Source organism: Mustelus asterias, chromosome 23, assembly GCF_964213995.1.
Source record: "Mustelus asterias chromosome 23, sMusAst1.hap1.1, whole genome shotgun sequence".
Lineage (NCBI taxonomy): Eukaryota > Metazoa > Chordata > Chondrichthyes > Carcharhiniformes > Triakidae > Mustelus > Mustelus asterias.
The window spans coordinates 63,901,203-63,926,799 of NC_135823.1; the positions used below are offsets into that span (position 1 = coordinate 63,901,203).

A 25,597-nucleotide genomic window follows, 5' to 3' on the forward strand; every position below is an offset into this window, starting at 1 on the left:
TCCGGGTGCTCCGGTTTCCTCCCACAGTCTGAAAGACATGCTGGTTAGGGTGCATTGGCTATGCTAAGTTCTCCCTCAATGTAACCGAACAGGCGCTGGAGTGTGGCGACTAGGGGATTTTCACAGTAACTTCATTTCAGTGTTAATGTAAGCCTACTTGTGACATAATAATAAATAAACTTAATAAAAAACCACCCTGAGTAATCTGTCTCTGAATCAAATGTGAGGATGTGTTTTATTTTCTTTATTCATTTGATGGGAGTGGCCAGACCAGCATTCATTGCCCAATCCTAAATGCCCTTGAACCAAGTGGCTCACTGGGCCATTTCAGAGGGGCAGTTACGCATCAGCCACATTGCTGTGGGTCTGGAGTCACATGTAGCCCAGACCGGGTAAGAACAGCTAGATTTCACAGAATTGTTAAGGGCTCAGAAGGAGGCCATTTGGCCCATCATGTCTACACTGGCTCTCCAAACAAGCATCAACATTTAGTGCCATTCCCCTGCATATTGTTTCTCTCCAAGTAACCATCTAATGCCCTCTTGAATGCTTCGAATTCCTTCCCTAAAGGACATGAGTGAACTAGTTGGTTTTTTTTTTAAAAACAACAACAAAGATAGTTTCATGGCCACAATTAGAAGGATAGTCCATATTCGTTAACAGGGCTTAAATCTACCAGTTGCTTTGGTGGGATTTGAACCCACATCCCCAGAAGTATTCTCCAGGCACCTCGGCATTGTCACTCCAATGACATTACCACTACAGATGCTCCATGTAAATTAAAATGGATAAATAGCGCTAATAAAGAATCCCAACAAGATTGCCTCTAGCAATAGCCAGGGTGGCTGAAATGGTGGCACAGTGGTTAGCACTGCTGTCTCACAGTGCCAGGGGCCCAGGTTCGATTCCCGGCTTGGGTCACCGTCAGTGCAGAGTCTGCATGGGTTTCCTCCGGGTGCTCCGGTTTCCTTCCACAGTCCGAAAGACATGCTGGGTAGGGTGCATTGGCCATGCTAAATTCTCCCTCAGTGTACCCGAACAGGCGCCGGAGTGTGGTGACTAGGGGATTTTCACAGTAACTTCATTGCAGTGTTAATGTAAGCCTACTTGTGACACTAATAAATGAATTAAAGAACTGAAAAGGTGTTGGTTGTGCATATCATAGGATGATTGGCGATGCTAAATTGCCCCTTAGTGTAGGTTAGGTGGGTTAGCAGGGTAAATACGTGAGGTTACTGGGATAGATTCTGGGTAAGGTGCTCTGTCAGAGAGTCAGAGCAGACTCGATGGGCCGAATAGCCTCCTTCTGCACTGATTCCCCCTCAGTGTACCCAAACAGGCGGAGTGTAGTGACTCAGGGATTTTCACAGGAACTTCATTGCAGTGTTAACGTAAGCCTACTTGTGAACTAATAAATAAACTTGGTGCAGAAGGAGGAATAAGCAGTGATGGACCAGAATAACTCTCAACAGAGATGTAATGTTAAAACTTTCTTCATAAATTTTATTCAATTAGAAAATGAATTAAGTTTATCAGATCTCTGCATGGCAGAGAAGAATCTGAGTGGGGCTTTGGGTCCCACATAGTGTAAACATTATGTTTTGTAAACAGTTAGAAAATTGTTCAAGTGTTTTCCAGAAATCAAAGAGGATGCTACAAAGGGAAATCCTCCCCAAAATACAACAGAGCTCAAACCAAGAATCCAGAGGTTTCATCGCCCCGGGGACTGGGGTAATGCTGCTTTTTTTGTTTTATATCCGAAAGGGGAACCTTTTGAGATAGTCCTTCAAGACAGGATTCAAGGGGAGTTGATCAATGTTCTCTTTCCCAAACGACTCGACAATCCTTTTCCTGCACAGCTCCTGCAGGGGTTGCAGCTTGACTTTGCGAAGGGGCTTCGAGAGAAACCTCTTTGGCGAAACGGTGAAATGCTCAATCAGTTCCATCAGGCAGCCAAAAGACTCCTTGCTGCCGTCCAAGGAGAAGAGTCCATCCTGGAACTGGATGCGGAAACTGATGGGCTCCTTGGCAGTCCTGACGCTGAGGGAGAAGAAATAATTCCGCTGCCGGCTGTCCCGGAGCAGAAAGGTACCCACTGGTTCGGATTTGAGCCTGTGGTGGGCTACCTCCACTGTCATTGGGCCCCAGTAGAAGCCACAGTCTTCCAGGTACCTCCAAGTCCTCTTGATGATCTCATAGTCCGACTGAGCTCTGAATGTTCTGAAGTGGGTCTCCACATTGCGCTTTCCAGGGCTGGCCCTCGCCTGCTGTTGGTGTCCATGGTGCCGGCGCTGAGGGTGTGACTCAAGCCCACTGTGCTCTGCAACGTCCTGTACTTGTGGCTCCAGTTGATCCCTGGCATTGGCTGCTCTGTCAGTCAGGTTGCTGTCTGCCACCATCCTACAACACAGATGATCCCGGGTGGTCTCCCATAGCTCGGGCTTTCAGCGCAGAGCAGAAAAGTCACCAAGCCTGCAGAAAGAAAAAGGGAGAAAACCCCAGTGAGTCAATGAGTTCCTGTAATAAGTCAACTCTGAAAGAAACCTGCCGGTAAAGTGGGGAATTCTCACATCGCTGGCGTGAAAACTAATTTCAGAAGAACTTTTATTTGTGATACTAATATTTCTTTCAAGGGACCCATTTTTTAAAAAAAAAATTTGTTCTTAAAGTTACAGAGCCAAGATTGGACAGAGAGAACCAAAATCCATTCTTTGCTTGGTCCAAAAAAACCCAAAATTCAAATCGAATCCAATTCCCCACAAGGAAGACAGAGCAAGATCCAAGCTGACAAGACGAGGCATTCCCCCCCCCCCCACCCCACCCCCTCCCCATCCCCCATCTTGGGCTTGATCTAAGCCTAAAGGCCAAATGGTCCAATCTTTATTAAGAGAAAGCTAAAACACTGCGGATGCTGGAATCTGGCACAAAGACAGAAAATGCTGGGGAAACTCAGCCGATCTGACAGCATCTGTGGAGAGAGAATAGAGCCAACGTTTCGAGTCTGGGTGACCCTTCGTCAGAACTATAAAGGGCGATCTAGACCCGAAACGTTGGCTCTGGTCTCTCTCCACAGGTGCTGTCAGACCGGCTGAGTTTCCCCAGCATTTTCTGTTTTTGGCCCAATCTTTTATTTCTTGGAAGAGTCCATCATCGTATTATAACTCAAACCAGGTGTTAGTGAGCAGAAAAACTCTATCTACAGGGAAAGCAAACTGTGCCTAATTTTCCCCCTAACAAATCTGATTTTTGGATTGGCTTCTGAGCTAATTCCCACCCCCCCCCCCCCCCCCCCCGCTCCCAAATCCTGGATCCAGTTATAACTGACCTCTGTACACACACACACAGACGGATAAAAAGAGAGAAACAAAGAGAGAGACAGACAGAGAGAGCGAGAAACAGACAGACGGAGACAAAGAGAGTGTAGCAGATAAAAAGACAGAGTATGAGAAACAGAGAGGGGAGAGAGACAGACACAAAGACAGAGGGAGGGAGAAAGAGGGACAGACAGAGAGGGAGAGAGAGACAGAGAGAAAGAGGGAGAGACAGACGGAAAGACAGAGCGACAGACAGGAGAGAGAGACAGAGAAAGAGAGAGGGAGGGAGAGAGACAGACAGACAGACAGAAAGACAGAGAGAGAGACAGACAGACAGACAGAAAGACAGAGGGAGAGAGAGAGAAACAGACAGAAAGAAACATCTCCCCTTCAAGTCAAAAGCAAAATACTGCGGTTGCTGGAACCCCGTTGTCCTCACACAATCAGAATGAACATTGTGAGTTTGCTGCCTCTAGCCCATTATATGAGCCCTCTCTCTGGAAACTCTCCCGCTGTTATCGGAAACATTCAGCCCCGCCACATCAGGTAAATAGCTCCGCGACCACAAAACCAGCCAAACACAATCCTCACTGCCTTCAAGAGTTAGAATGAAAAACACACACAAAGCCACCTCCTTGAAAAGTGAACCTAATAACCTAAGGCAGGGGGGTAGTGACTGATGTGAGTTGATCAGCCCCGCTCTCTCCACATTTACAGCGATACTCACAGGAATATACCTTAAAACTGTGGCCAGGAAAGTTTATTAAAGTGGGTCTGGGGGCCAGCAGGAACTGTAGTCCCACATCTCAAACACAGACTGACCCATTTCCCAAAAGTTAGAGACACTCTTTTTTGGCTGGTGTAAACCATGCAAAGAAACTTTTTTTAAAAAAATTGTTTTCATATTATTAAGAAACCGTTCCTTACCTTCTGCATCAGACTAAGGAGCTGGAGAGGGGGAAACGACACAAACTGGAAAGAAATTCTTGCGAAGAATTTGCCCCTTGTGAGTGAGGTTGCAGCAGTTGTGTGTGTGTATGGAGCCTGTGTGTGTGTGAGATTCACTGAGTATATCCTCCTTACACAGCTACAGGGCTCTGAGAGACTGTCCTCACTCATTGCCCCTGGTTACATTCGCTTCTGGAGCCCGGCTGGTTGAGCTGTCCCCTTTTTAAAAAGCTCACCTAACAACCCACGCCGATTCGAGGAAATCACCTGGTCGCCAGCAACCAGTGGCCATTTAACTTTCAGTTTCACTTCTCAGCTGTTCTAAGAAATGTCTCAGCGCCGGGAGGGGAGGACGGTGTGTTCTGTTTTCGCTGGAAGTCTTACTCAGTGCTAGATTTTTTTCAGAAAAAGAGAATGAGTTATGATTTGGGTGCAGTAAAGCCGGGAAGAGATTCACAGCGAGAGACAGATAGACAGAAAGAGAGAGAGAGAGATACACGCACACACCACACAGACGGATAGAAAGAGAGAGGAACAGACAGAAACAGACAGACAGAAGAGAGAGAGAGAGAAACAGACAGAGGGAGAGAAACAGACAAAGAGATACAGATAGAAAGAGAAACAGACAGAGGGAGAGAGAAACAGACAGAGGGAGAGAAATAGACAAAGAGAAACAAATAGAGAGAGAAACAGATAGAGAGAGAAACAGATAGAAACCGATAGAGAGAGAGAAAAACAGACAGGGAGAAACAGATAACAGAAGAGAGAGAGAAATAGACAGAGGGAGAGAAACAGACAAAGAGATATAGATAGAGAGAGAAACAGATAGAGAGAGAGAGAAACAGACAGATAGAGAGAGAAACATAGAGAGAGAGAGAAACAGACAGAGATACAGATAGAGAGAGAAACAGACAGAAAGACAGAGAGAGGGAAACAGACAGATAGAGAGAGAGAAAAACAGACAGATAGAGAGAGAGAGAGAAACAGACAGATAGAGAGAGAGAGAGAAACAGACAGATAGAGAGAGAGAGAGAAACAGACAGATAGAGAGAGAAACAGACAGATAGAGAGAGAGAGAGACGAAAGACAAAGAAACAGACAGAAAGCCAGAGAGAGAGAGAGAGACGGAGACAAAGAGTTCAGGAAAAAGAAATGTTCCACATTGAAATAGTGGCCCTGGGATGGTTTTCTTTAAATTATGGGATGTGAGCATCACTGGCTGGGCATCCCTAATTGCCCTTGAAATTGCAAGAACATTTCAGAGGGTATTTAAGAGTCAACCACATTGCCGTGTGTCTGGAGTCACATGGAGGCAAGACCGGGTAAGGACGGCAGATTTCCTTCCCTAAAGGACATTAGTGAACCGTCGATGATAGTGGCTGTGTTCCCCATCACCCAGACCCGTTTTACAACCCAGATTTTATTAATAATCAAATTTAAATTCTACAAACCACCCTGGTGGGATTTGAACCTATGTCCCCACGCAAGCATTGGCCTGGGGCCTCTCTGGATTACTAATGCTGCCTGAGTGTCTGGGTCAAGTTCTTTTAAACCCTTCCCCCCCCCCCCCACCACCACTTCTAAAAAGAGCTAAACTTCCAATCGCTGAGTTAAAAAAAAGGAGTGAAGTGAGATTTCCTCACTGATAGAGGTCAGCACTTACCCGAATTACCAGTGGTGGGGGAGGGCGGGGGCAGTGGGGGAGGGGGGGGTGGTTGGTGGTGTTAGGAAGAAGCAGTTACCCGGCAGATTGAGGTGAGAACTGGTTGAGGTTGGAATAAGAGAGTGACGGGAGCCTTTCAAAAAAAAAACCTCCACTCTTAATGTTACAAATGCAGAGTGGACCAGGTGAAACTTTGATCCATCTCCTTGCACGGTGCCACAGTGGTGAGCACGGCTGCCTCACAGCACCAGGGACCCGGGTTCGATTCCTGTGCTTGGTTCACTGTCTGTGCGGAGTCTGCACGTTCTCCTGTGTCTCTGTGGGTTTCTCCCGGGTGCTCCGGTTTCCTCCCACAGTCCGAAAGACGTGCTGGTTAGGTGCATTGACCCGAACAGGTGCCGGAGTGTGGCGACAAAGGGAATTTCACAGTGACTTCATTGCAGTGTTAATGTAAGCCTTACCTGTGACACTAATAAATAAACTTTTAACTTTGCCTGCTCCAAAAACCAAATTCCAATGGAGTCCAATGCATGGTCCCCACAAGAGAGACAAACAAGATCCGAACTGACCAGTTGAGACATTGCACTCCACCTTGGGCTTGATTTGACACTTGATCTTTGCCAATAGGGTGCAGGGCTCAGGGAGACACTTGGAGAGGCCTCTTGTCAGTTTTGGGGTAACTTAGAAACCCTACAGTGCAGAAGGAGGCCATTCGGCCCATCGAGTCTGCACCGACCACAATGCCACCCAGGCCCTACCCCCACATATTTACCCGCTAATCCCTCTAACCTACGCATCCCAGGACTCTAAGGGGCAATTTGTAACCCGGCCAATCAACCTAACCTGCACATCTTTGGACTGTGGGAGGAAACCGGAGCACCCGGAGGAAACCCACGCAGACACGAGGAGAATGTGCAAACTCCACACAGACAGTGACCCAAGCCGGGAATCGAACCCGGGACCCTGGAGCTGTGAAGCAGCAGCGCTAACCACTGTGCTACCATGCCGCTACCGGTACGTGGGGCTCATGTTTTTCCAGTTCTGTTCGCAAAGGGCCCACGTTTAGGGTCAGGGTGCAGCGAATCTAAAGATTCCAAAAGATTTTTTTTGAAGGAGTTATTTCACCCTGGTGTCAAAAGGCCATGCAAACTTAATGCTAAGATTAGCCCGCATTTTAATTCGATAAGGGGTGGCACGGTGGCACGGTGGTTGGCACTGAAGAAGTGACTAGAATGGTTGACGAGGGAAGGGCCGTGGATGTCGTCTATATGGACTTTAGTAAAGCGTTTGACAAAGTCCCTCATGGTAGGTTGGTGCAAAAGGTTGGATCGCATGGGATAAAGGGGGAGGTGGCAAGATGGATGGATGGCTTGGTCACAGAAGACAGAGGGTGGTAGTGGAAGGGTCTTTGTCCGGCTGGATGCCTGTGACGAGTGGTGTTCCGCAGGGCTCTGTATTGGGACCTCTGCTGTTTGTGATATATATAAATGATCTGGAAGAAGGTGTAACTGGGGTGATCAGTAAGTTTGCGGACGACACGAAAATGGCTGGACTTGCAGATAGTGAGGAACATTGTCAGAGGCTACAGAAGGATATAGATAGGCTGGAAATTTGGGCAAAGAAATGGCAGATGGAGTTCAATCCAGATAAATGCGAAGTGATGCATTTTGGTAGAACTAACGTGGGGGGAGCTATACGATAAATGGCAGAACCATAAAGGGTGTTGATACGCAGAGGGACCTGGGTATGCAAGTCCACAGATCCTTGAAGGTGACGTCACAGGTGGAGAAGGTAGTGAAGAAGGCATATGGCATGCTTGCCTTTATAGGACGGGGCATAGAGTATAAAAGTTGGGGTCTGATGTTGCAGTTGTATAGAACGTTGGTTCGGCCGCATTTGGAATACTGCACCCAGTTCTAGTCGCCACACTACCAGAAGGACGTGGAGGCTTTAGAGAGAGTGCAGAGGAGATTTACCAGGATGTTGCCTGGTATGGAAGGGCTTAGTTATGAGGAGAGATTGGGTAAACTGGGGTTGTTCTCGCTGGAAAGATGGAGGATGAGGGGGTGACCTAATAGAGGTGTATAAAATTATGAAAGGCATAGATAGGGTGAACAGTGGGAAGCTTTTTCCCAGATCGGTGGTGACGTTCATGAGGGGTCATAGGTTCAAGGTGAGGGGGGGGGAGGTTTAACACGGATATCAGAAGGACGTATTTTACACAGAGGGTGGTGGGGGCCTGGAATGCGTTGCCAGGCAAGGTGGTGGAGGCGGACACACTGGGAACGTTTAAGACTTATCTCGATAGCCACATGAACGGAGTGGGAATGGAGGGATACAAAAGAATAGTCTAGTTTGGACCAGGGAGCGGCGCAGGCTTGGAGGGCCGAAGGGCCTGTTCCTGTGCTGTATTGTTCTTTGTTCTTTGTTCGCTGCTGCCTCACAGTGCCAGGGACCCAGGTTCGATTCCCAGCTTGGGTCACTGTCTACGTGGAGTTTACACGTTCTGCCCATGTCTGCATGGGTTTCCTCCGGGTGCTCCGCTTTCCCCCCATAGTCTGAAAGACGTGCTGGTTAGGTGCATTGGCAGTGCTAAATTCTCCCTCAGTGTACCTGAACAGGTGTCAGAGTGTGGCGACTAGGGGATTTTTACAGTAACTTCATTGCAGTGTTAATGTAAGCCTACTTGTGGCTAATAAATAAACTAAACTAAAACTAAAGGTTAGGTAGATTGGCCATGTTTAATTGCCGCTTAATGTCCCAAGATGTGTAGGTTCGGTGGACTAGCAGGATAAACACATAGGGTTACGGGGATAGTCGGCATTCTTGTGGGTGCAGGCTCAATGGCCTCCTTCTGCACTGAAGGGATTCTATGATTCAATGAGACAGAACCAGTTACAATGAAAATCTTTTCCAATATCTCCATGGAACAGAGACCTGGGCATTGTGTGTGTTTAAAGTTTATTTATTAGCGTCACAAGTAGGCTTACATTAACACTGCAATGAAGTTACTGTGAAAATCCCCCTAGTCGCCACACTCCGGCGCCTGCTCGCGTACACTGAGGGAGAATTTAGCATGGCCAATGCACCTAACCAGCACGTCTTTCAGACTGTGGGAGGAAACCGGAGCACCCGGAGGAAACCCATGCAGACACGGGGAGAATGTACAAACTCCACATAGACAATGATCCAAGCTGGAATCGAACCCGGGTCCCTAGCACTGCTGTCCACTGTGTATGTGTGTGTGTGTGAGAGCGAGTCTGTGTGTGTGTATCTGTGTGTCTGTCTGTGTGTGATTGTGTGTGTGTGTGTGTCTCTGTGTGAGTGTATGTCAGTGTGTGTGAGATTGCGTATGTGTCTGTGTGTGAGAGAATGTGTGTCTCTGTGTGTGTATCTCTGTGTGAGAGAGTGTGTGAATCTGTGTGTGAGAGAATGTGTGTCTCTGTGTGTGTATCTCTGTGTGAGAGTGTGTGAATCTGTGTGTGAGAGAATGTGTGTCTCTGTGTGTGTATCTCTGTGAGAGAGTGTGTGAATCTGTGTGTGAGAGAATGTGTGTCTCTGTGTGTGTATCTCTGTGTGAGAGTGTGTGAATCTGTGTGTGAGAGAATGTGTGTCTCTGTGTGTGTATCTCTGTGTGAGAGAGTGTGTGAATCTGTGTGAGAGAATGTGTGTGTATCTCTGTGTGAGAGAGTGTGTGAATCTGTGTGTGAGAGAATGTGTGTCTATCTCTGTGTGAGAGAGTGTTTGAATCTGTGTGTGAGAGAATGTGTGTCTCTGTATGTGTTTGTGTGTGTATCTCTGTGTGAGAGAGTGTGTGAATGTGTGTGTGTGAGAGAATGTGTGTCTCTGTGTGTGATTGAGTGTGTGTGTGTGTTTGGAACTCCAGGTGGTGAGTTTATAAAAGTTTAATCTGAAGCCGCAGTGGCTCTCTGACCTTGCTCACTGTTGCTTGCCTGTCTGCGTGTGTTATCCGAACCTTGTTTTGAGTTTCTGTTCGTTCATTGTGGCTGACGGTAAAACAGGCCTGCCTGCCCGGGGGGGGGGGGTGGGGGAAGGGAGAGGATTGAGCAGGCCAGAGGGTCCCCGCAGAGAGAGGGGGAAGAGTTCGACTCTGTATCGGTTCAGGAAAAGTGGGCTGTGGGTTTCCTGGAACTGGCTTTCTGACCTCCTTTAAACATGGGGCGACGCGCGGCCCGAATTTCGGGGAAGTGTCACCACATCAATGAAACTGCAAATGATCAGCTTGTTCACTGATACAAGCAGATATTACCAGCAGTGTCACCAATTTTATGCCTGCCCCTTTTTTAAAAAAGATAATTGGACCCACTCCCCCCACTGTTTCTCCAAATTCCTCGTCTCCAATCTGCAAGATGACTAACCGAGAGGGTCCCCGGAGAGTGAGGGGATATTTTTCACCTCCAGATGCTTTGACTGGATCTGGGTTATTGTCATTCGCGTAGTAAGGCACTGATAGTTGAAATACCTTTTTTGTTTCTCGATTCAAGCACTTGTTAAAAAAATAGCTATCTTTAGTGCATTCGCTCAGCAACCTCAATGCAGAACTTGCTTCAATTTCTGTAAGGGGAGGCTACGGTCAAGTGGTATTATCGCTAGACTATTCATCCAGTAACTCAGTTTGACGTTCCGGGGACTCGAATCCCACCAAGGCAAATAGCGGAATTTGAATTCAGTAAAAAGAAAATGTCTGGAAAATTAAGAATCTGCTGATGACTCATTGTTAGGAAAAACCCATCTGATTCACTAATTTTGGGAAGGAAATCTGCCCTCCTAGCATAGGAAGATGGAATCATAGAAGCCCTACAGTGCAGAAAGAGGCCATTTGGCCCATCGAGTCTGCACCGACCACAATCCCACCCAGGCCTACCCCCAGTATCCCTACACATTTACCCTCTAATCTACGCATCTCAGGACACTAAAGGGCATGGCCAATCAACCTAACCCGCACATTTTTGGACTGTAGGAGGAAACCGGAGCACCCGGAGGAAACCCACGCAGACACGGGGAGAACGTGCAGACTCCACACAGACAGTGACCCAAGCCGGGAATCAAACCCGGGTCCCTGGCGCTGTGAGGTAGCAGTGCTAACCACTGTGCCACCGAGCAGGAGAAGGCCATTCGGCCCTTCGCGCCTACTCCACCATTCATCACGATCATGGCTGATCGTCCAACTCAATAGCCTAATCTTGCTTTCTCCCCATAACCTTTGATCCCATTCGCCCCAAGTGCTATATCCAGCTGCCTCTTGAATACATTCAGTGTTTTGGCATCAACTACTTCCTGTGGTAATGAATTCCACAGGCTCACCACTCTTTGGGTGAAGAGATGTCTCCTCTGTCCTAAATGGTCGACCCTGAATCCTCAGACTGTGACCCCAGGTTCTGGACACTCCCACCATTGGGAACATCCTCCCTGCATCTACCATCCTTACCCAGTCTGGCCTACATGTGACTGCAGAGCCACAGCAATGTGGTTGACTCTTAAGTGCCCTTGGGCAACTAGGGATCGCCAATAAACGCTGGCCAGCCAGCGACGCACATGTCCCACGAATGAATTTTAAAAAAGATTCAGACAAGCAACACAAATGTTTCAAAGTCCCTGGCGGTTCCCTGGACGAGTAGGGGACACTTATTCCCTGGCACGTTGAGCTGCGATTTTAACACTGGAGCCCTGTTGCCCTCACCTGGAAATTCTACGACCAACTCGAGGCGGCGCAGTGGCACAGTGGTTAGCACTGCTGCCTCACAGCGCCAGGGACCCTGGTTCAATTCCGGCCTCGGGTCACTGTCTGTGTGGAGTTTGCACATTCTCCCCGTGTCTGCGTGGGTTTTCTCCGGCTACTCCGGTTTCCTCCCACAGTCCAAAGATGTGTGGGTTAGGTGGATTGGCCATGATAAATTGCCCTTTAGTGGATGAGCAAGCTAAATATGTGGGGATGCGGGAATAGGGCCTGGGTGGGATTGTGGTTGGTGCAAACTTGATGGGCCGAATGGCCTCCTTCTGCACTGTAGGGATTCTAAGATTCTAACCCCATCCCTTTAACTGAAAAGAAAGTCTTGCCTTCATCCCAGTGAGTGTCTCAAGAAGCTTTTCAAGCACTGAAGTGCTTCATTGAAGAGTGGTCGCTGTTGTAACCACACAGCAAACTGCAAGGCGACCAATCTAATTTGTTTTTGTGAGATTGATTGAGGTGTAAATATTGGGCCAGAACCCCGGAAAGAACTCCCCGGCTCCTCTTCAAATCAGTGCACTGGGATCTTTTATTTCATAGAAATCATAGAAACCCTACAGTGCAGAAGGAGGCCATTCGGCCCATCGAGTCTGCACCGACCACAATCCCACCCAGGCCCTACCCCCACATATTTACCCGCTAATCCCTCTAACCTATGCATCTCAGGGGCAATTTTAACCTGGCCAATCAACCTAACCCGCACATCTTTGGACAGTGGGAGGAAACCGGAGCACCCGGAGGAAACCCACGCAGACACGAGGAGAATGTGCAAACTCCACACAGACAGTGACCCGAGCCGGGAATCGAACCCGGAACCCTGGAGCTGTGAAGCAGCAGTGCTAACCACTGTGCTACCCTGCCGCAGGATGTGGGTGTTGCTGGCTCGGCCCAGCACACATTGCCCATCCCTAACTGCCCCTTGTGGGCGGCACAGTGGTTAGAACTGTTGCTTCAGAGCGCCAGGGATCCGGGTTCAATTCCCGGCTTGGGTCACTGTCTGTGTGGAGTCTGCATGTTCTCCCTGTGTGTGCGTGCGTTACCTCCGGGTGCTCCGGTTTCCTCCCACAGTCCAAAGATGTGCGGGTTAGGTGCATTGACCATGTTAAATTGCCCCTTAGTGTCCCGGGATGCGTAGGTCCGAGAGATTAGTGGGGTTATGGGGGTAGGGCCTGGGTGGGATTGTGGTCGGTGCAGACTTGATGGGCCAAATGGCCTCTTTCTGCACTGTAGGATTCTATGATTCTATGAAAGTGGTGGTGAGCCGCCATCTTGAATCGCTGCAGTCCCTGAGGTGTAGGCGCATCCGGTGACGTTAGGGAGGGAGTCCCAGGATTTTGACCCAGCGACTGTGAAGGAACAGCCAATATCATGAAATCATAGAAACCCTACAGTGCAGAAGGAGGCTATTTGACCCATTGAGTCTGCACCGACAACAATCCCACGTAGGCCCCATCCCCATTACCTCACATATCTACCCTGCTAATCTCTCTAACCTACACATCCCGGGACATTAAGGGGCAATTTAGCATGGCTAATCCACCTACCCCACACGTTTTTGGACTGTGGGAGGAAACTGGAGCACCCAGAGGAAACCCATGCAGATACAGGGAGAACGTGCAGATGCCACACAGTCACCCAAGCTGGGAATTGAATCCGGGTTCCTGGAGTTGTGAGGCAGCAGTGCTAACCACTGCGCCACTGAAGTCTGGATGCTCAGTGACTTGCAGGGGAACTTCCAGGTGATGATGTTCCCAGGTGTCTGCTGCACTTGTTGTGGGCTTGGAAGGTGCTGTCGAAGGAGCCTTGGCGAGCTGCTACAACGCATCTTGTAGATGGTACACACTGCTGCTACTGTGCGCCAGCGTGGCAGCAGAGAGAATGAATGTTTGAAGTCGTGGACATGGTGCCAATCAAGTGGGCTGCTAAAGTGGGAGACATTGGGGTGGCATGGTGGCACAGTGATTAGAACTGTTGCTTCACAGCGCCAGGAAGCCGGGTTCAATTCTGGCCTCGCGTGACTGTGAGGAGTTTGCACATTCTCCCCGTGTCTGCATGGGTTACCTCCAATGCTCCGGTTTCCTCCCACACTTCAAAGATGAGTGGGTTAGGTTGATTGGCCATGCTAAATTGCCCTTTGCGTCAGGAGGATTATCAAGGTAAATGCATGGGGTTATGGGGATAGGACCTGGGTGGGATTATGGTTGGTACAGACTCGATGGGCCGAATGGCCTTCTTCTGCACCGCAGGGAATCTTTGGCAATCTCCCAAGAGCAGAGATTTGAACATCTCACACCAGCTAAACCTTTCGAAGCATGCCTTTATAAAGTGTCCAGGTGTTCTCTCCCAGCCCTCTCTTGCTTTCCCACTCTTTCAATTCCTCAGTCAGACTAGAATCTGATTCCTGAGTTATAGGGATCAATTATTAATGCCAGGCTGGCGTGTGGCTGAGTGAGTTGCCAGCCTGGCCAGGTGGGTTAGCAGTGGGCCTTAACTGGTGCAGCTAGGTCTCATTAGATCTCCATGGCAACCTGCAAGTTGGCAGGAAGTGGCAGCATGGCAATGAATATGGCTCAGAGATTGTCACTAGGGGAGTGACCCCGACTCTGGGTGAGGCCTTGAGGTCAGGAGAGGGGCAAGATAAGGTCTGGGAAAGGGAAGGCCTAAAAGTCTCTGGTGAACCCAGACTTACTCTCCCGCCTCTCCAACAAAGAAACGCATCCAAAATTTAAAACTGTGCGTTCCCTTATGACTGTCTGTGTGGAGTTTGCACATTCTCCCCGTGTCTGTGTGGGTTTCCTCCGGGTTCTCCGGTTTCTTCCCACACTTTCAAAGATGTGTAGCTAGGTGGATTGGCCATGCTAAATTGCCCCTTAGTGTCCCGGGATGTGCAGGTTAGGTGGATTGGCCATGCTAAATTGCCCCTTAGTGTCCCAAGATGTGCAGGTTAGGTGGATTGGCCATGCTAAATTGCCCCTTAGTGTCCCGGGATGTGCAGGTTAGGTGGATTGGCCATGCTAAATTGCTCCTTAGTGTCCCAAGATGTGTAGGTTAGATGGATTGGCCATGCTAAATTGCCCCATTAGTGTCCAAAGATGTGCAGGTTAGGGAGATTAGCGGGGTCAATATGTGGGTTTATGGGGATAGGGCCTGGGTGGGATGCTCTGTTGGACAGTTGTGTAGATCCGATGGGCTGAATGGCCTCCCCCGACACTGTAGGGATTCTATTTTACTATTCTCACTTCCTTTTATCATTCTCCATCATCCCTGATGCAAATTAATCCCTCCTCGCCGATCCCCCTGCTTTTTGATTTCACTGGCCTGCAGTGCTAAGTCTTGTTTCCCCCTCCATGGACGCTGCCTGACCTGCTGAGCGGCTTTCCAAGTGGCTTTTCTGTTTCCCGTTTCCAGCATCTGCAGCAGTTTGTTTCTGTGAGTTTAGATATAGCGTTCAGCTGTTGATCCAGACAGTGGGAAAGTCTCTGCCAGCAGGAGAGGCTGGGGAGACGATGGCCGAATGGTATTAACCCGAAGCTATTAATCCAGAAGTCTCAGCGAATGTCCTGGGGACCCGGGTTCGAATCCCATCACGGCAGATGGTGGAATTTGAATTCGATAACAAAAAAATCTGGAATTAAGAATTTACCGATAACCGTGAAACCATTGTCAATTGTCGGAAAAACCCATCTGGTTCACTCATGTCCTTTAGGGAAGGAAATCTACCATCTTTACCTGGTCTGGCCTACATGTGACTCCAGAGCCACAGCAATGTGGTTGACTCTCAACCACCCTCCACGGGCAACTAGGGATGGGCAATAAATGCTGGCCCAGCCAGCGACGCTCATGTACCACGAATGAGTGAAACAAAAGTGGGGTGAGATTGGATATAAGTGTCTGATATGTGTGTGTTTGACATGCGACACAGCAGGGAATGAGCAGTTCCGAGGAAGTATCTCAGCATACAAAAGTCACCCAAGATGTGTTCCCCGATATCGGGCAGCCAAGGGAGGTATCACTAAACCAAAGAGGTGGGGGAGGGGAGGTTCCACTTGTTGCGTTTCTTTTACACAGATGAATAAAGGTGTAGGTGAGCGTTATATTTAGATGATTATGCTTTTCTGTTTAGTCTGTGGGAGTTGTGAAGAAAATACTTGTCACGGACCCGATCTGAAAAAAGTGCTGTCAGTTAGTCATGACCCAACGGCCTAGAAATGAGCTGGAGCCTGGACTGGGGGTGGCAAGGAGACCAATCTGCTTTCAGTGTCTGCTTCAGGCAACAACAGTGACTGACAGCAAGAAGAAAATAGATTAGCCTTCCGGCCTAGTAAATTACTGGCAACCCACAGGCGACAGTTGTGGACCCAGAGGTGGCAGTGCAGGTGGAGGGCTGCATGAGGAGCAATTTGAAATGGGGTCCTAATTTGATTTGATTTATTATTGTCACATGTATTAACATACAGTGAAAAGTATTGTTTCTTGCGCGCTGTACAGACAAAGCATACCGTTCATAGAGAAGGAAAGGAGCGAATGCAGAATGTAGTGTTACAGTCATCGCTAGGATGGAGAGAAAGATTAACTTAATGCAAGATAGGTCCATTCAAAAGTCTGACGGCAGCAGGGAAGAAGCTGCTCTTGAGTCGGTTGGTGCGTGACCTCAGACTTTTGTATCTTTTTCCCGACGGAAGAAGGTGGAAGAGAGAATGTCCGGGGTGCGTGGGGTCCTTAATTATGCCGGCTGCTTTTCCAAGGCAGCGGGAAGTGTAGACAGAGTCAATGGATGGGAGGCTGGTTTGTGTGATGGATTGGGGCTACATTCACGACCCTTTGTAGTTTCTTGCGGTCTTGGGCAGAGCAGGAGCCATACCAGGCTGTGATACAACCAGAAAGAATGCTTTCTATGGTGCATCTGTAAAAATTGGTGAGAGTCGTAACAGACATGCCAAATTTCCTTAGTCTTCTGAGAAAGTGAATAAGGTAAATTCAGTGGAGAGAGGTGTGAGGGGGTGGGGGTGGTGGGGATGGGGTGTTGGGGGGGTGGGGGTGATCGGTGAGGGGGTGGGTGTGATCGGTGTGGGGGTGGGGGTTGTGGGTGGTGGGGTGGTGGGTGAGGGGGTGGGGGGTGTGGGTGGTGAGGCTGGGGGTGGGGGGGTGGGAGGTGGGGGTGATGGGGGTGGGGGTGGGGTGTGTGGGTGAGAACAGGCATGGTTAAAAATTTCAAGATGGAGTTGGGAGGAACGGGTTGGTCCCCTCTGGCTCCATGTGAAGGTAAATGAAAGGCATTAAGCGGCACGGTGGCACAGTGTCTCTCAGCGCCAGGGACCCGGGTTCAATTCCCAGCTTAGGTCACTGTCTGTGTGGAGTCTGCACATTCTCCCTGTGACTGCGTGGGTTTTCTCCGGGTGCTCCGGTTTCCTCCCACACTCCAAAGATGTGCGGGTTAGGTGGATTGGCTGTGCTAAATTGTCCCTTAGTGTCAGGGGGACCAGCAGGGTAAATGCACGGGGTTATGGGGATAGGGCCTGGGTGGGATTGTTGTCAGTGCAGGCTCGATGGGCCGAATGGCCTCCTTCTGCACTGTAGGGATTCTATGAAGCGTATCTCTGACGGAACTGCCCACAGTGCTCCTTCGCTTCTGTAAGGTCAAGGTCATCCGGAATTCTTGCCCAATCCCCGAGTCCCATTCATCCATTGCCCCTGTGCTCGCCATTGGCTCAATAGGAGCAATAGATTACAGTCACAGCTTCAGGATGAGCACTGGGGAAGAAAGAATTCCATCTGGGATTTGAGCTCAATAACGCATCCTTCAACATTCCACTCTAAGCATCAGAATTCTGGATAATTCCTGGATTTTGGAATCCAGTCAAGGATATGGGTGTCCGGAAAGAGTGCAGTACATTCTGCCAGTAAATGAGCACATTTTTCAAAAAGAATCTGTGCCTGGAGTTGTGTGTGTGGTATTTCAGTCAATCGAGTACTGGTTTGTGGCTGGATTTCACTTCTGAAGAAGTTTGGCTTCTGGCTTGGGTTTTGCCATTCATAAGCTGGTATCCAACTCAGATTCCTGTTACTTACCTTCAAACCAAAAGCTTGAACAGCCAACGCGGTCCGTATTACTGATAATAAAATCAAAATACTGCGGATGCTGGAATCTGAAACCAAAACAGAAAACGCTGGACAATCTCAGCAGGTCTGACAGCATCTCCCATCAACCAGCCTCCCATCCATTGACTCTGTCTACACTTCCCGCTGCCTCGGCAAAGCAGCCAGCATAATTAAGGAACCCACACACCCTGGACATTCTCTCTTCCACCTTCTTCAGTCAGGAAAATGATACAAAAATCTGAGGTCACGTACCGACCGACTCAAGAACAGCTTCTTCCCTGCTAGCATCAGACTTTTAAACGGACCTAACTCACACTAAGTTGATCTTTCTCTACACCCTAGCTATGACTGTAACACCACATTCTGCACTCTCTCCTTTCCTTCTCTATGAACGGTATGCTTTGTCTGTATAGCGCGCAAGAAACAATACTTTTCACTGTATACTAATACATGTGACAATAAATTAGATCAAATCAAATCAAAGGCATCTATCTATGAGAAGGAACAAAGCCAATGTTTCAAGTCTGGATGACCTTTGTCTTTATTACTGACTTCTGTTTCAGGGCATGGTCGGGTGGCATGGTGGCACAGTGGTTAGCATTGCTGCCTCACAGTGCCATGGACCCGGGTTCAATTCCAGCCTCGGGTCACTGTCTGTGTGGAGTTTGCACGTTCTCCCCGTGTCTGCGTGGGGTTTCCTCCGGGTGCTCCGGTTTCCTCCCACAGTCCGAAAGATGTGCGGGTTAGGTGGATTGGCCATGTTAGATTGCCCCTTTGTGTCAGGGGGAGTAAGCAGGGTAAATACGTGGGGTTACGGGGATAGGGCCTGGGTGGGATTATTGTCAGTGCTGGCTTGATGGGCCAAATGGCCTCCTTTTGTACTGTAGGGATTCTATGATTTTATGGTAAAAACAAATCAACCAGTAGAAATTTCGAAGTGGTGGCCTGGCTTGTGTGAATTTATTTTGCGCTTGAGGGCGTGAATCACAATGAAAAGTATCTTGGCAGGAGGCTTCTTTGTGTCTGCTATCACTGGTTGCATCAGGCTTTTTTGCTCCATTTGTGTGAGATTCGACTCACAGTGCTGTGTTCTTTCATACACCCACAGATTGGCATGAAGTCTAACAGCTTTTTATGAAGTGGCAAATAAAGCTGCCCAGGTGTGTTTGTGTGCATGAGTGCGCCTTTTGTATATGTAGTGTTTTATTTTTTCACGGAATGTGGGCACCGTTTGCCAGGCCAGCATTGGTGCCCATTCCTAATTACCCTTGAAAGGTACTGGCCGCCTTCTTGAACCCGCTGCAGTGCATCCAGTATCGGTACACCCACAGTGCCGTTAGGAAGGGGGCTCGAGGATCATGATCCAGCGACGCTGAAGGAGCGGCCCTATCCCCGTATCCCCACGTGTTTACCCTGCTCACTCCCCCTCACATTCAGGGTCAATTTAGCAGGGCCAATCCACCAACCCGCACATCTTTGGTCTGTGGGAGGAAACGGGAGCACCCGGAGGAAACCCACACAGACACGGGGAGAACGTGCAGACTCCACACAGACAGTGACCCGAGGCTGGAATTGAACCCGGGTCCCTGGCGCTGTGAGGCAGCAGTGCTAACCACTGTGCTACCCGACCATGCCCTGAAACAGAAGTCAGCAATAAAGACAAAGGATCATCCAGACTTGAAACATTGGTTCTGTCCCTTCTCATAGATGCCTTTGATTTGATTTGATTTGATTCATTATTGTCACATGTATTAGTATACAGTGAAAAGTATTGTTTCTTGCACGCTATACAGACAAAGCATACCGTTCATAGAGAAGGGAAGGAGAGCATGTAGAATGTAGTGACACAGTCATAGCTAGTGGTGATATTAGAATCATAGAATCCCTGCAGTGCAGATGGAGGCCATTCGACCCATCGCGTCTGCACTGAACACATTCCCACCCAGGCCCTATCCCCATAACCCATGCATTTACCCTAGCTAGTACCCCTGACACAAGGGAGAATTTAGCATGGCCAATTCACCTAACCAACACGTCTTTCAGACTGTGGGGGGGAAACCGGAGCACCCGAAGGAAACCCACGCAGACACGGGGAGAATGTGCAAACTCCACACAAACAGTGACCCAAGCCAGGAATCGAACCTGGGTCCTTGGCGCTGTGAGGCAGCAGTGATAACTACTTTGCCACCGTGCCACCCATATATTTCCAAGTCAGGACAGTGGATAGCTTGGAGGGGAACTTGCAGGTGGTGGTGTTCCCATGTATCTGCTGCCCTTGTTCTTCTAGATGGTAGAGGCTTATAGGGTGCTGTCTCTGGAGCCTTGGAGAGTTTCTGCAGTGCATCTTGAAGATGGTACACACGGCTGCCACTCTGTGCCAGAGATGGTGGGAGTTATTGTTTAAGGTGGTGGATGGGGTCCCAATCAAGTGGGGCTGCTTTGTCCTTGTTGGTGTCAAGCTTCTTGAGTGTGGTCGGAGCTGAACTCATCCAGGCAAGTGGGGAGTATTCCAACACACTTCTGACTTGTAGCTTGTAGATGGTGGATAGGCTTTGGAGAGTCAGGAGGAGAGTTACTCGCTGCAGGATTCCCAGCCTCTGACCTGCTCTGGTAGCCACAGTATTTATGTGGCTGGTCCAGTTGAGTTTTTGGTCAATTTGGCTCCCGAAGATGGGGGGAGGATTCAGCGATGGTAATCGGGGTTGTGACACCATTGCAAGTAGGCTTCAGTTACCCAGCTGTGAACATTCGTCTTTGGTAAGGTTCCTCAGCCCATGGTTAAAAAGCTAACAGAGTTCACGCAGTACAACACTGAGTGGAACATAGAACATAGAAAGCCACAGCACAAACAGGCCCTTCGGCCCACAAATTGCGCCGATCACATCCCCACCTCTAGGCCTTTCTATAGCCCTCAATCCCATTAAATCCCATGTACTCATCCAGAAGTCTCTTAAAAGACCCCAACGAGTTTGCCTCCACCACCACCGACGTCAGCCGATTCCACTCACCCACCACCCTCTGAGTGAAAAACTTACCCCTGACATCTCCTCTGTACCTACCCCCCAGCACCTTAAACCTGTGTCCTCTCGTAGCAACCATTTCAGCCCTTGGAAATAGCCTCTGAGAGTCTACCCTATCCAGACCTCTCAACATCTTGTAAACCTCTATCAGGTCACCTCTCATCCTTCGTCTCTCCAGGTAGAAGAGACCAAGCTCCCTCAACCTATCCTCATAAGGCATGCCCCCCAATCCAGGCAACATCCTTGTAAATCTCCTCTGCACCCTTTCAATGGCTTCAACATCTTTCCTGTAATGAGGTGACCAGAACTGCGCGCAGTACTCCAAGTGGGGTCTAACCAGGGTCCTATAAAGCTGCAGCATTATCTCCCGACTCCTAAACTCAATCCCTCGATTAATGAAGGCCAGTACGCCGTACACCTTCTTGACCGCATCCTCCACCTGCGAGGATGCGGTCAACAACGGAATAAAGTGCAGGAGAGTACAATCACGCACAGCTCCCAATTACATTGTACAAAACGTTGCATCATTCCATGAAATGAAACTAAAATTCAGTTGAGACTCAAAGCAGCTGCGAGTTTGATCGTTCGATAAAGGTTCAATATAAAGGCCTTGGTGTAATTCCATTGTTTTGGAATTCTCTACCCCTAAGAATTGGGGATACTTCACATAAGGCCGGGATAGACAGGTCTTTGATCTCTCAGGAAACTGAGGGAGTGGAGGGGAAGCTAATATCAATAAAGAACAAAGACAAATACAGCACAGGAACAGGCCCTTCAGCCCTCCAAAGTACATGCCAATCATGATGCCCCAATTCATCTAAAAAAAACATTCTGCCCTTACTCGGTCCGTATCCCTCTATTCCCTCCCTATTCATGCACCCATCCAGATGCCTCTTAAATGTTGCCAATGTGCCTGCTTCCACCACCTCCTCTGGCAGCGCGTTCCAGGCACCCACCACTCTCTGCGTGAAAAACTTCTCCCGCACATCTCCCTTAAGCTGCCTCCCTCTCACCTTGAACTTGTGCCACTTTGTAATTGACACTTCTACCCTTGGAAAAAGCCTCTGACTATCCACCCTGTCTATACCTCCCATCATTTTGTAGGCCTCTATCTGAGGTTTCCCCTCAGCCCCCATCTTTCCGTGAAAACAATCCTAGTTTATTCAACCTCTCGTCATAGTCAACACCCTCGCGACCAGGCAACATCCTGGTGAAACTTCTTTGCACTCTCTCCAAAGCTTCCTTCTGATTGACCATGATCCTATTAAATGGCGGAGCAGGTTTGAGGGGCTGAGTGGCCTACCGTTGTTGCTTTTCTTACGAAACCAGTGCCCAGGCGACACTTGAGTGTGTTACAGACACCCCAGGTTGGGCTTTACTCTGCACCCTCCACACGGAAGGTGAGGGTGGCTGGTATCAAATTAATATTCAGTTCCTTACAGACAACATGACCATCGTGACCTGGGCACGGATTAGCATTGGCAAAATAAGCCAGGAAAGGGGAGGGGGTCCACGACATTTTTCAATGGTCCCTTTCTGGAGGAGGTTTTACAGTCTCAGATTGAGTTGGAAGAGAGGTCACATGATCACACAGCAATGTCTGAAAGAAACCCCTTTATTCTATTTATTCCCTCTCCCCATTAGTTTAGTTCAGTTTATTTATTAGTGTCACAAGTAAGCCTTACATTAACACTGCAATGAAGTTACTGTGAAAATCCCCTCGTCGCCACACTCCGGCGCCTGTTCGGATACCATCACTGAATCCCCCACTGTCAACATCCTTGGGGTTACCATTGACCAGAAATTCAACTGGACTCACCACATTAACACAGTGGCTACAAGAGCAGGTCAGAGGCTAGGAATACTGCAGCGAGTAACTCACCTCCTGTCTCCCCAAAGCCTGTCCACCATCTACAAGGCACAAGTCAGGAGTGTGATGGAATACTCCCCACTTGCCTGGATGGGTGGAACTCCAACAACACTCAAGAAGCTCAACACCATCCAAGACAAAGCAGCCCCGCTTGATTGGCACCTCATCCACAAACATCCACTCCCTCCACCACTGACGCTCAGTAGCAGCAGTGTGTACTATCCACAAGATGCACTGCAGCAATTTACCAAAAATCCTTAGACAGCACCTTCCAAACCCGTAACCACTTCCATCTAGAAGGACAAGGGCAGCAGATACATGGGAACACCACCACCTACGAGTTCCTCTCCAAGTCACTCACCGTCCTGACTTGGAAATATATCGGCCGTTCCTTCGCAGTCTCTGGGTCAAAATCCTGGAATTCCCTCTCTAACAGCATTGTGGGTCAACCCACAGCATGCAGACTTAGAACATAGAAAAAATACAGCACAAACAGGCCCTTCGGCCCACAAGTTGCGCCGGTCATGTCCCTACCTACCTAGGCCTATATATAGGCTTACCTGTAACCCTCAATCCTATTAAGTCCCATGTACTCATCCAGAAGTCTCTTAAAATACCCTATCGAGTTTGCCTCCACCACCACTGACGGCAGCCGATTCCACTCACCCACCACCCTCTGAGTGAAAAACTTACCCCTGACATCTCCTCTGTACCTACTTCCCAGCACCTTAAACCTGTGTCCTCTCGTAGCAGCCATTTCAGCCCTGGAAAAAAGCCTCCGAGAATCCACCCGATCTATGCCTCTCAACACCTTGTACACCTCGATCAGGTCACCTCTCATCCTTCGTCTCTCCAAGGAGAAAAGACCGAGCTCCCTCAGCCTATCCTCATAAGGCATGCCAACCAATCCAGGCAACATCCTTGTAAATCTTCTCTGCACCCTTTCAATCATTTCCACATCCCTCCTGTAATGAGGCGACCAGAACTGAGCACAGTACTCCAAGTGGGGTCTGACGAGGGTCTTGTATAGCTGCATCATTATCTCCCGACTCCTAAACTCAATCCCTCGATTGATAAAGGCCAGCACACCATACGCCTTCTTAACCACCTCCTCTACCTGCGAGGCCGATTTAAGAGTCCTATGGACCCGGACCCCAAGGTCCTTCTGATCCTCTACACTGCTAAGAGTCTTACCCTTGATATCATCCCATTTGACCTGCCAAAATGGACCACTACACTTTTCCGGGTTGAAGTCCATCTGCCACTTCTCCGCCCAGTCTTGCATCCTATCTACGTCACGCTGCAGCTTCTGACATCCCTTCAACCTATCCACAACACCACCAACCTTCGTGTCGTCGGCAAACTTACCAACCCATCCCTCCACTTCCTCATCCAGGTCATTTATGAAAATGACAAACATCAAAGGTCCCAGAACAGATCCCTGGGGCACTCCACTGGTGACCGACCTCCATTCAGAAAAAGACCTGTCTACAACCACTCTCTGCCTTCTGCAGGCAAGCCAGTTCTGAATCCACAAGGCAACAGCCCCTTGGATCCCATGCCCTCTCACTTTCTCGAGAAGTCTTGCATGGGGGACCTTATCGAACACCTTGCTGAAGTCCATGTAAACCACATCTACCGCTTTTCCTTTGTCAATGTGTTTAGTCACATTTTCAAAGAACTCCACCAGGCTCGTAAGGCACGATTTGCCTTTGACAAAGCCGTGCTGACTACTTTTGAGCATACTAAACTTCTCTAAATGTTCATAAATCCTGTCCCTCAGGATCTTCTCCATCAACTTACCAACCACTGAGGTTAGACTCACCGGTCGGTAATTTCCTGGGCTATTCCTATTCCCTTTCTTGAATATAGGAACCACATCCGCAATCCTCCAATCCTCCGGAACCTCTCCCGTCTCCATCGACGACGCAAAGATCATCGCCAGAGGCTCTGCAATCTCTTCCCTTGCCTCCCACAGTAACCTGGGGACTTCAGCAATTCAAGAAGGCAGCTCACCACCACCTTCTCAAGGGCAACTAGCGATGGGCAATAAATGCTGTGAAGTGGAGATGCCGGCGTTGAACTGGGGTAAACACAATAAGAAGTCTCACAACACCAGGTTAAAGCCCAACAGGTTTATTTGGCAGCACTAGCCACAAGCTTTTGGAGCGCTGCTCCTTCATCAGGTGAGTGGGAGTTCTGTTCACAAACAGGGCATATAAAGACACAAACTCAATTTACAAGTTGGAATGTGAGTCTTTACAGGTAATCAAGTCCTAAAGGTACAGACAATGTGAGTGGAGAGAGCGTTAAGCACGGGTTAAGGAGGTGTGTATTGTCTCCAGACAGGACAGTTAGTGAGATTTTGCAAGCCCAGGCAAGTCATGGGGGTTACAGATCGTGTGACATGAACCCAAGATCCCGGTTGAGGCCGTCCTCATGTGTGCGGAACTTGGCTATCAGTTTCTGCTCAGCGATTCTGGCCAGGTGCTGGATAAATGCTGGCCAGCCAGCAACGCCCATGTCCCATGAATGAAAAAAACACAGAGGGAGAATTTAGCATGGCCAGCGCGCCTAACCAGCACGTCTTTCGGACTATGGGAGGAAACCAGAGCACCCGGAGGAAACCCACGCAGACACAGGGAGAACGTGCAGACTCCGTACAGACAGTAACCCAAGCATGGGAATTGAACCTGGGTCCCTGATGCCGTGAAGCAGCTGTGCTAACCACTGTGCCACTCCCCATTAGCACTGTGCGCCCATATTTACCCTGTTTCTGACCATTTAACATACAATCCCTGGGAATTGCCAATGATTCCGGTTGCCAGGCAATGTAACAAACGGGACGAGGGCAGTGATTTCCCGACTCTGACCAGCACCGTAACACTTCCCCCCGACATGAATCATCCCAGGCAGGCAAACTCAGCGAAATGG

At 49.0% G+C, this 25,597-nt stretch overlaps 1 protein-coding gene across 3 annotated transcripts in view; it reads right to left on the bottom strand.

Moving 5' to 3' along the window:
• Positions 1 to 1,478: 1,478 nt before the first annotated feature.
• Positions 1,479 to 25,597, bottom strand: part of socs1a (suppressor of cytokine signaling 1a) — a 39,460-nt gene continuing 15,341 nt past the window's right edge. Inside the window, exons 1-2 of one of the 3 annotated variants that reach the window (XM_078239845.1) lie at positions 4,242 to 4,456; positions 1,479 to 2,472 (exon numbers count right to left, since the gene is read on the bottom strand). In XM_078239845.1, the coding sequence (XP_078095971.1) occupies positions 1,752 to 2,399 (648 nt within the window). In that variant the 5' untranslated portion in view covers positions 2,400 to 2,472; positions 4,242 to 4,456 and the 3' untranslated portion in view covers positions 1,479 to 1,751. Of the gene's footprint in view, positions 2,473 to 4,241; positions 4,457 to 17,743; positions 17,821 to 25,597 lie in introns of those variants that run through there. The other 2 variants (XM_078239846.1, XM_078239848.1) reach the window with 2 other exon arrangements.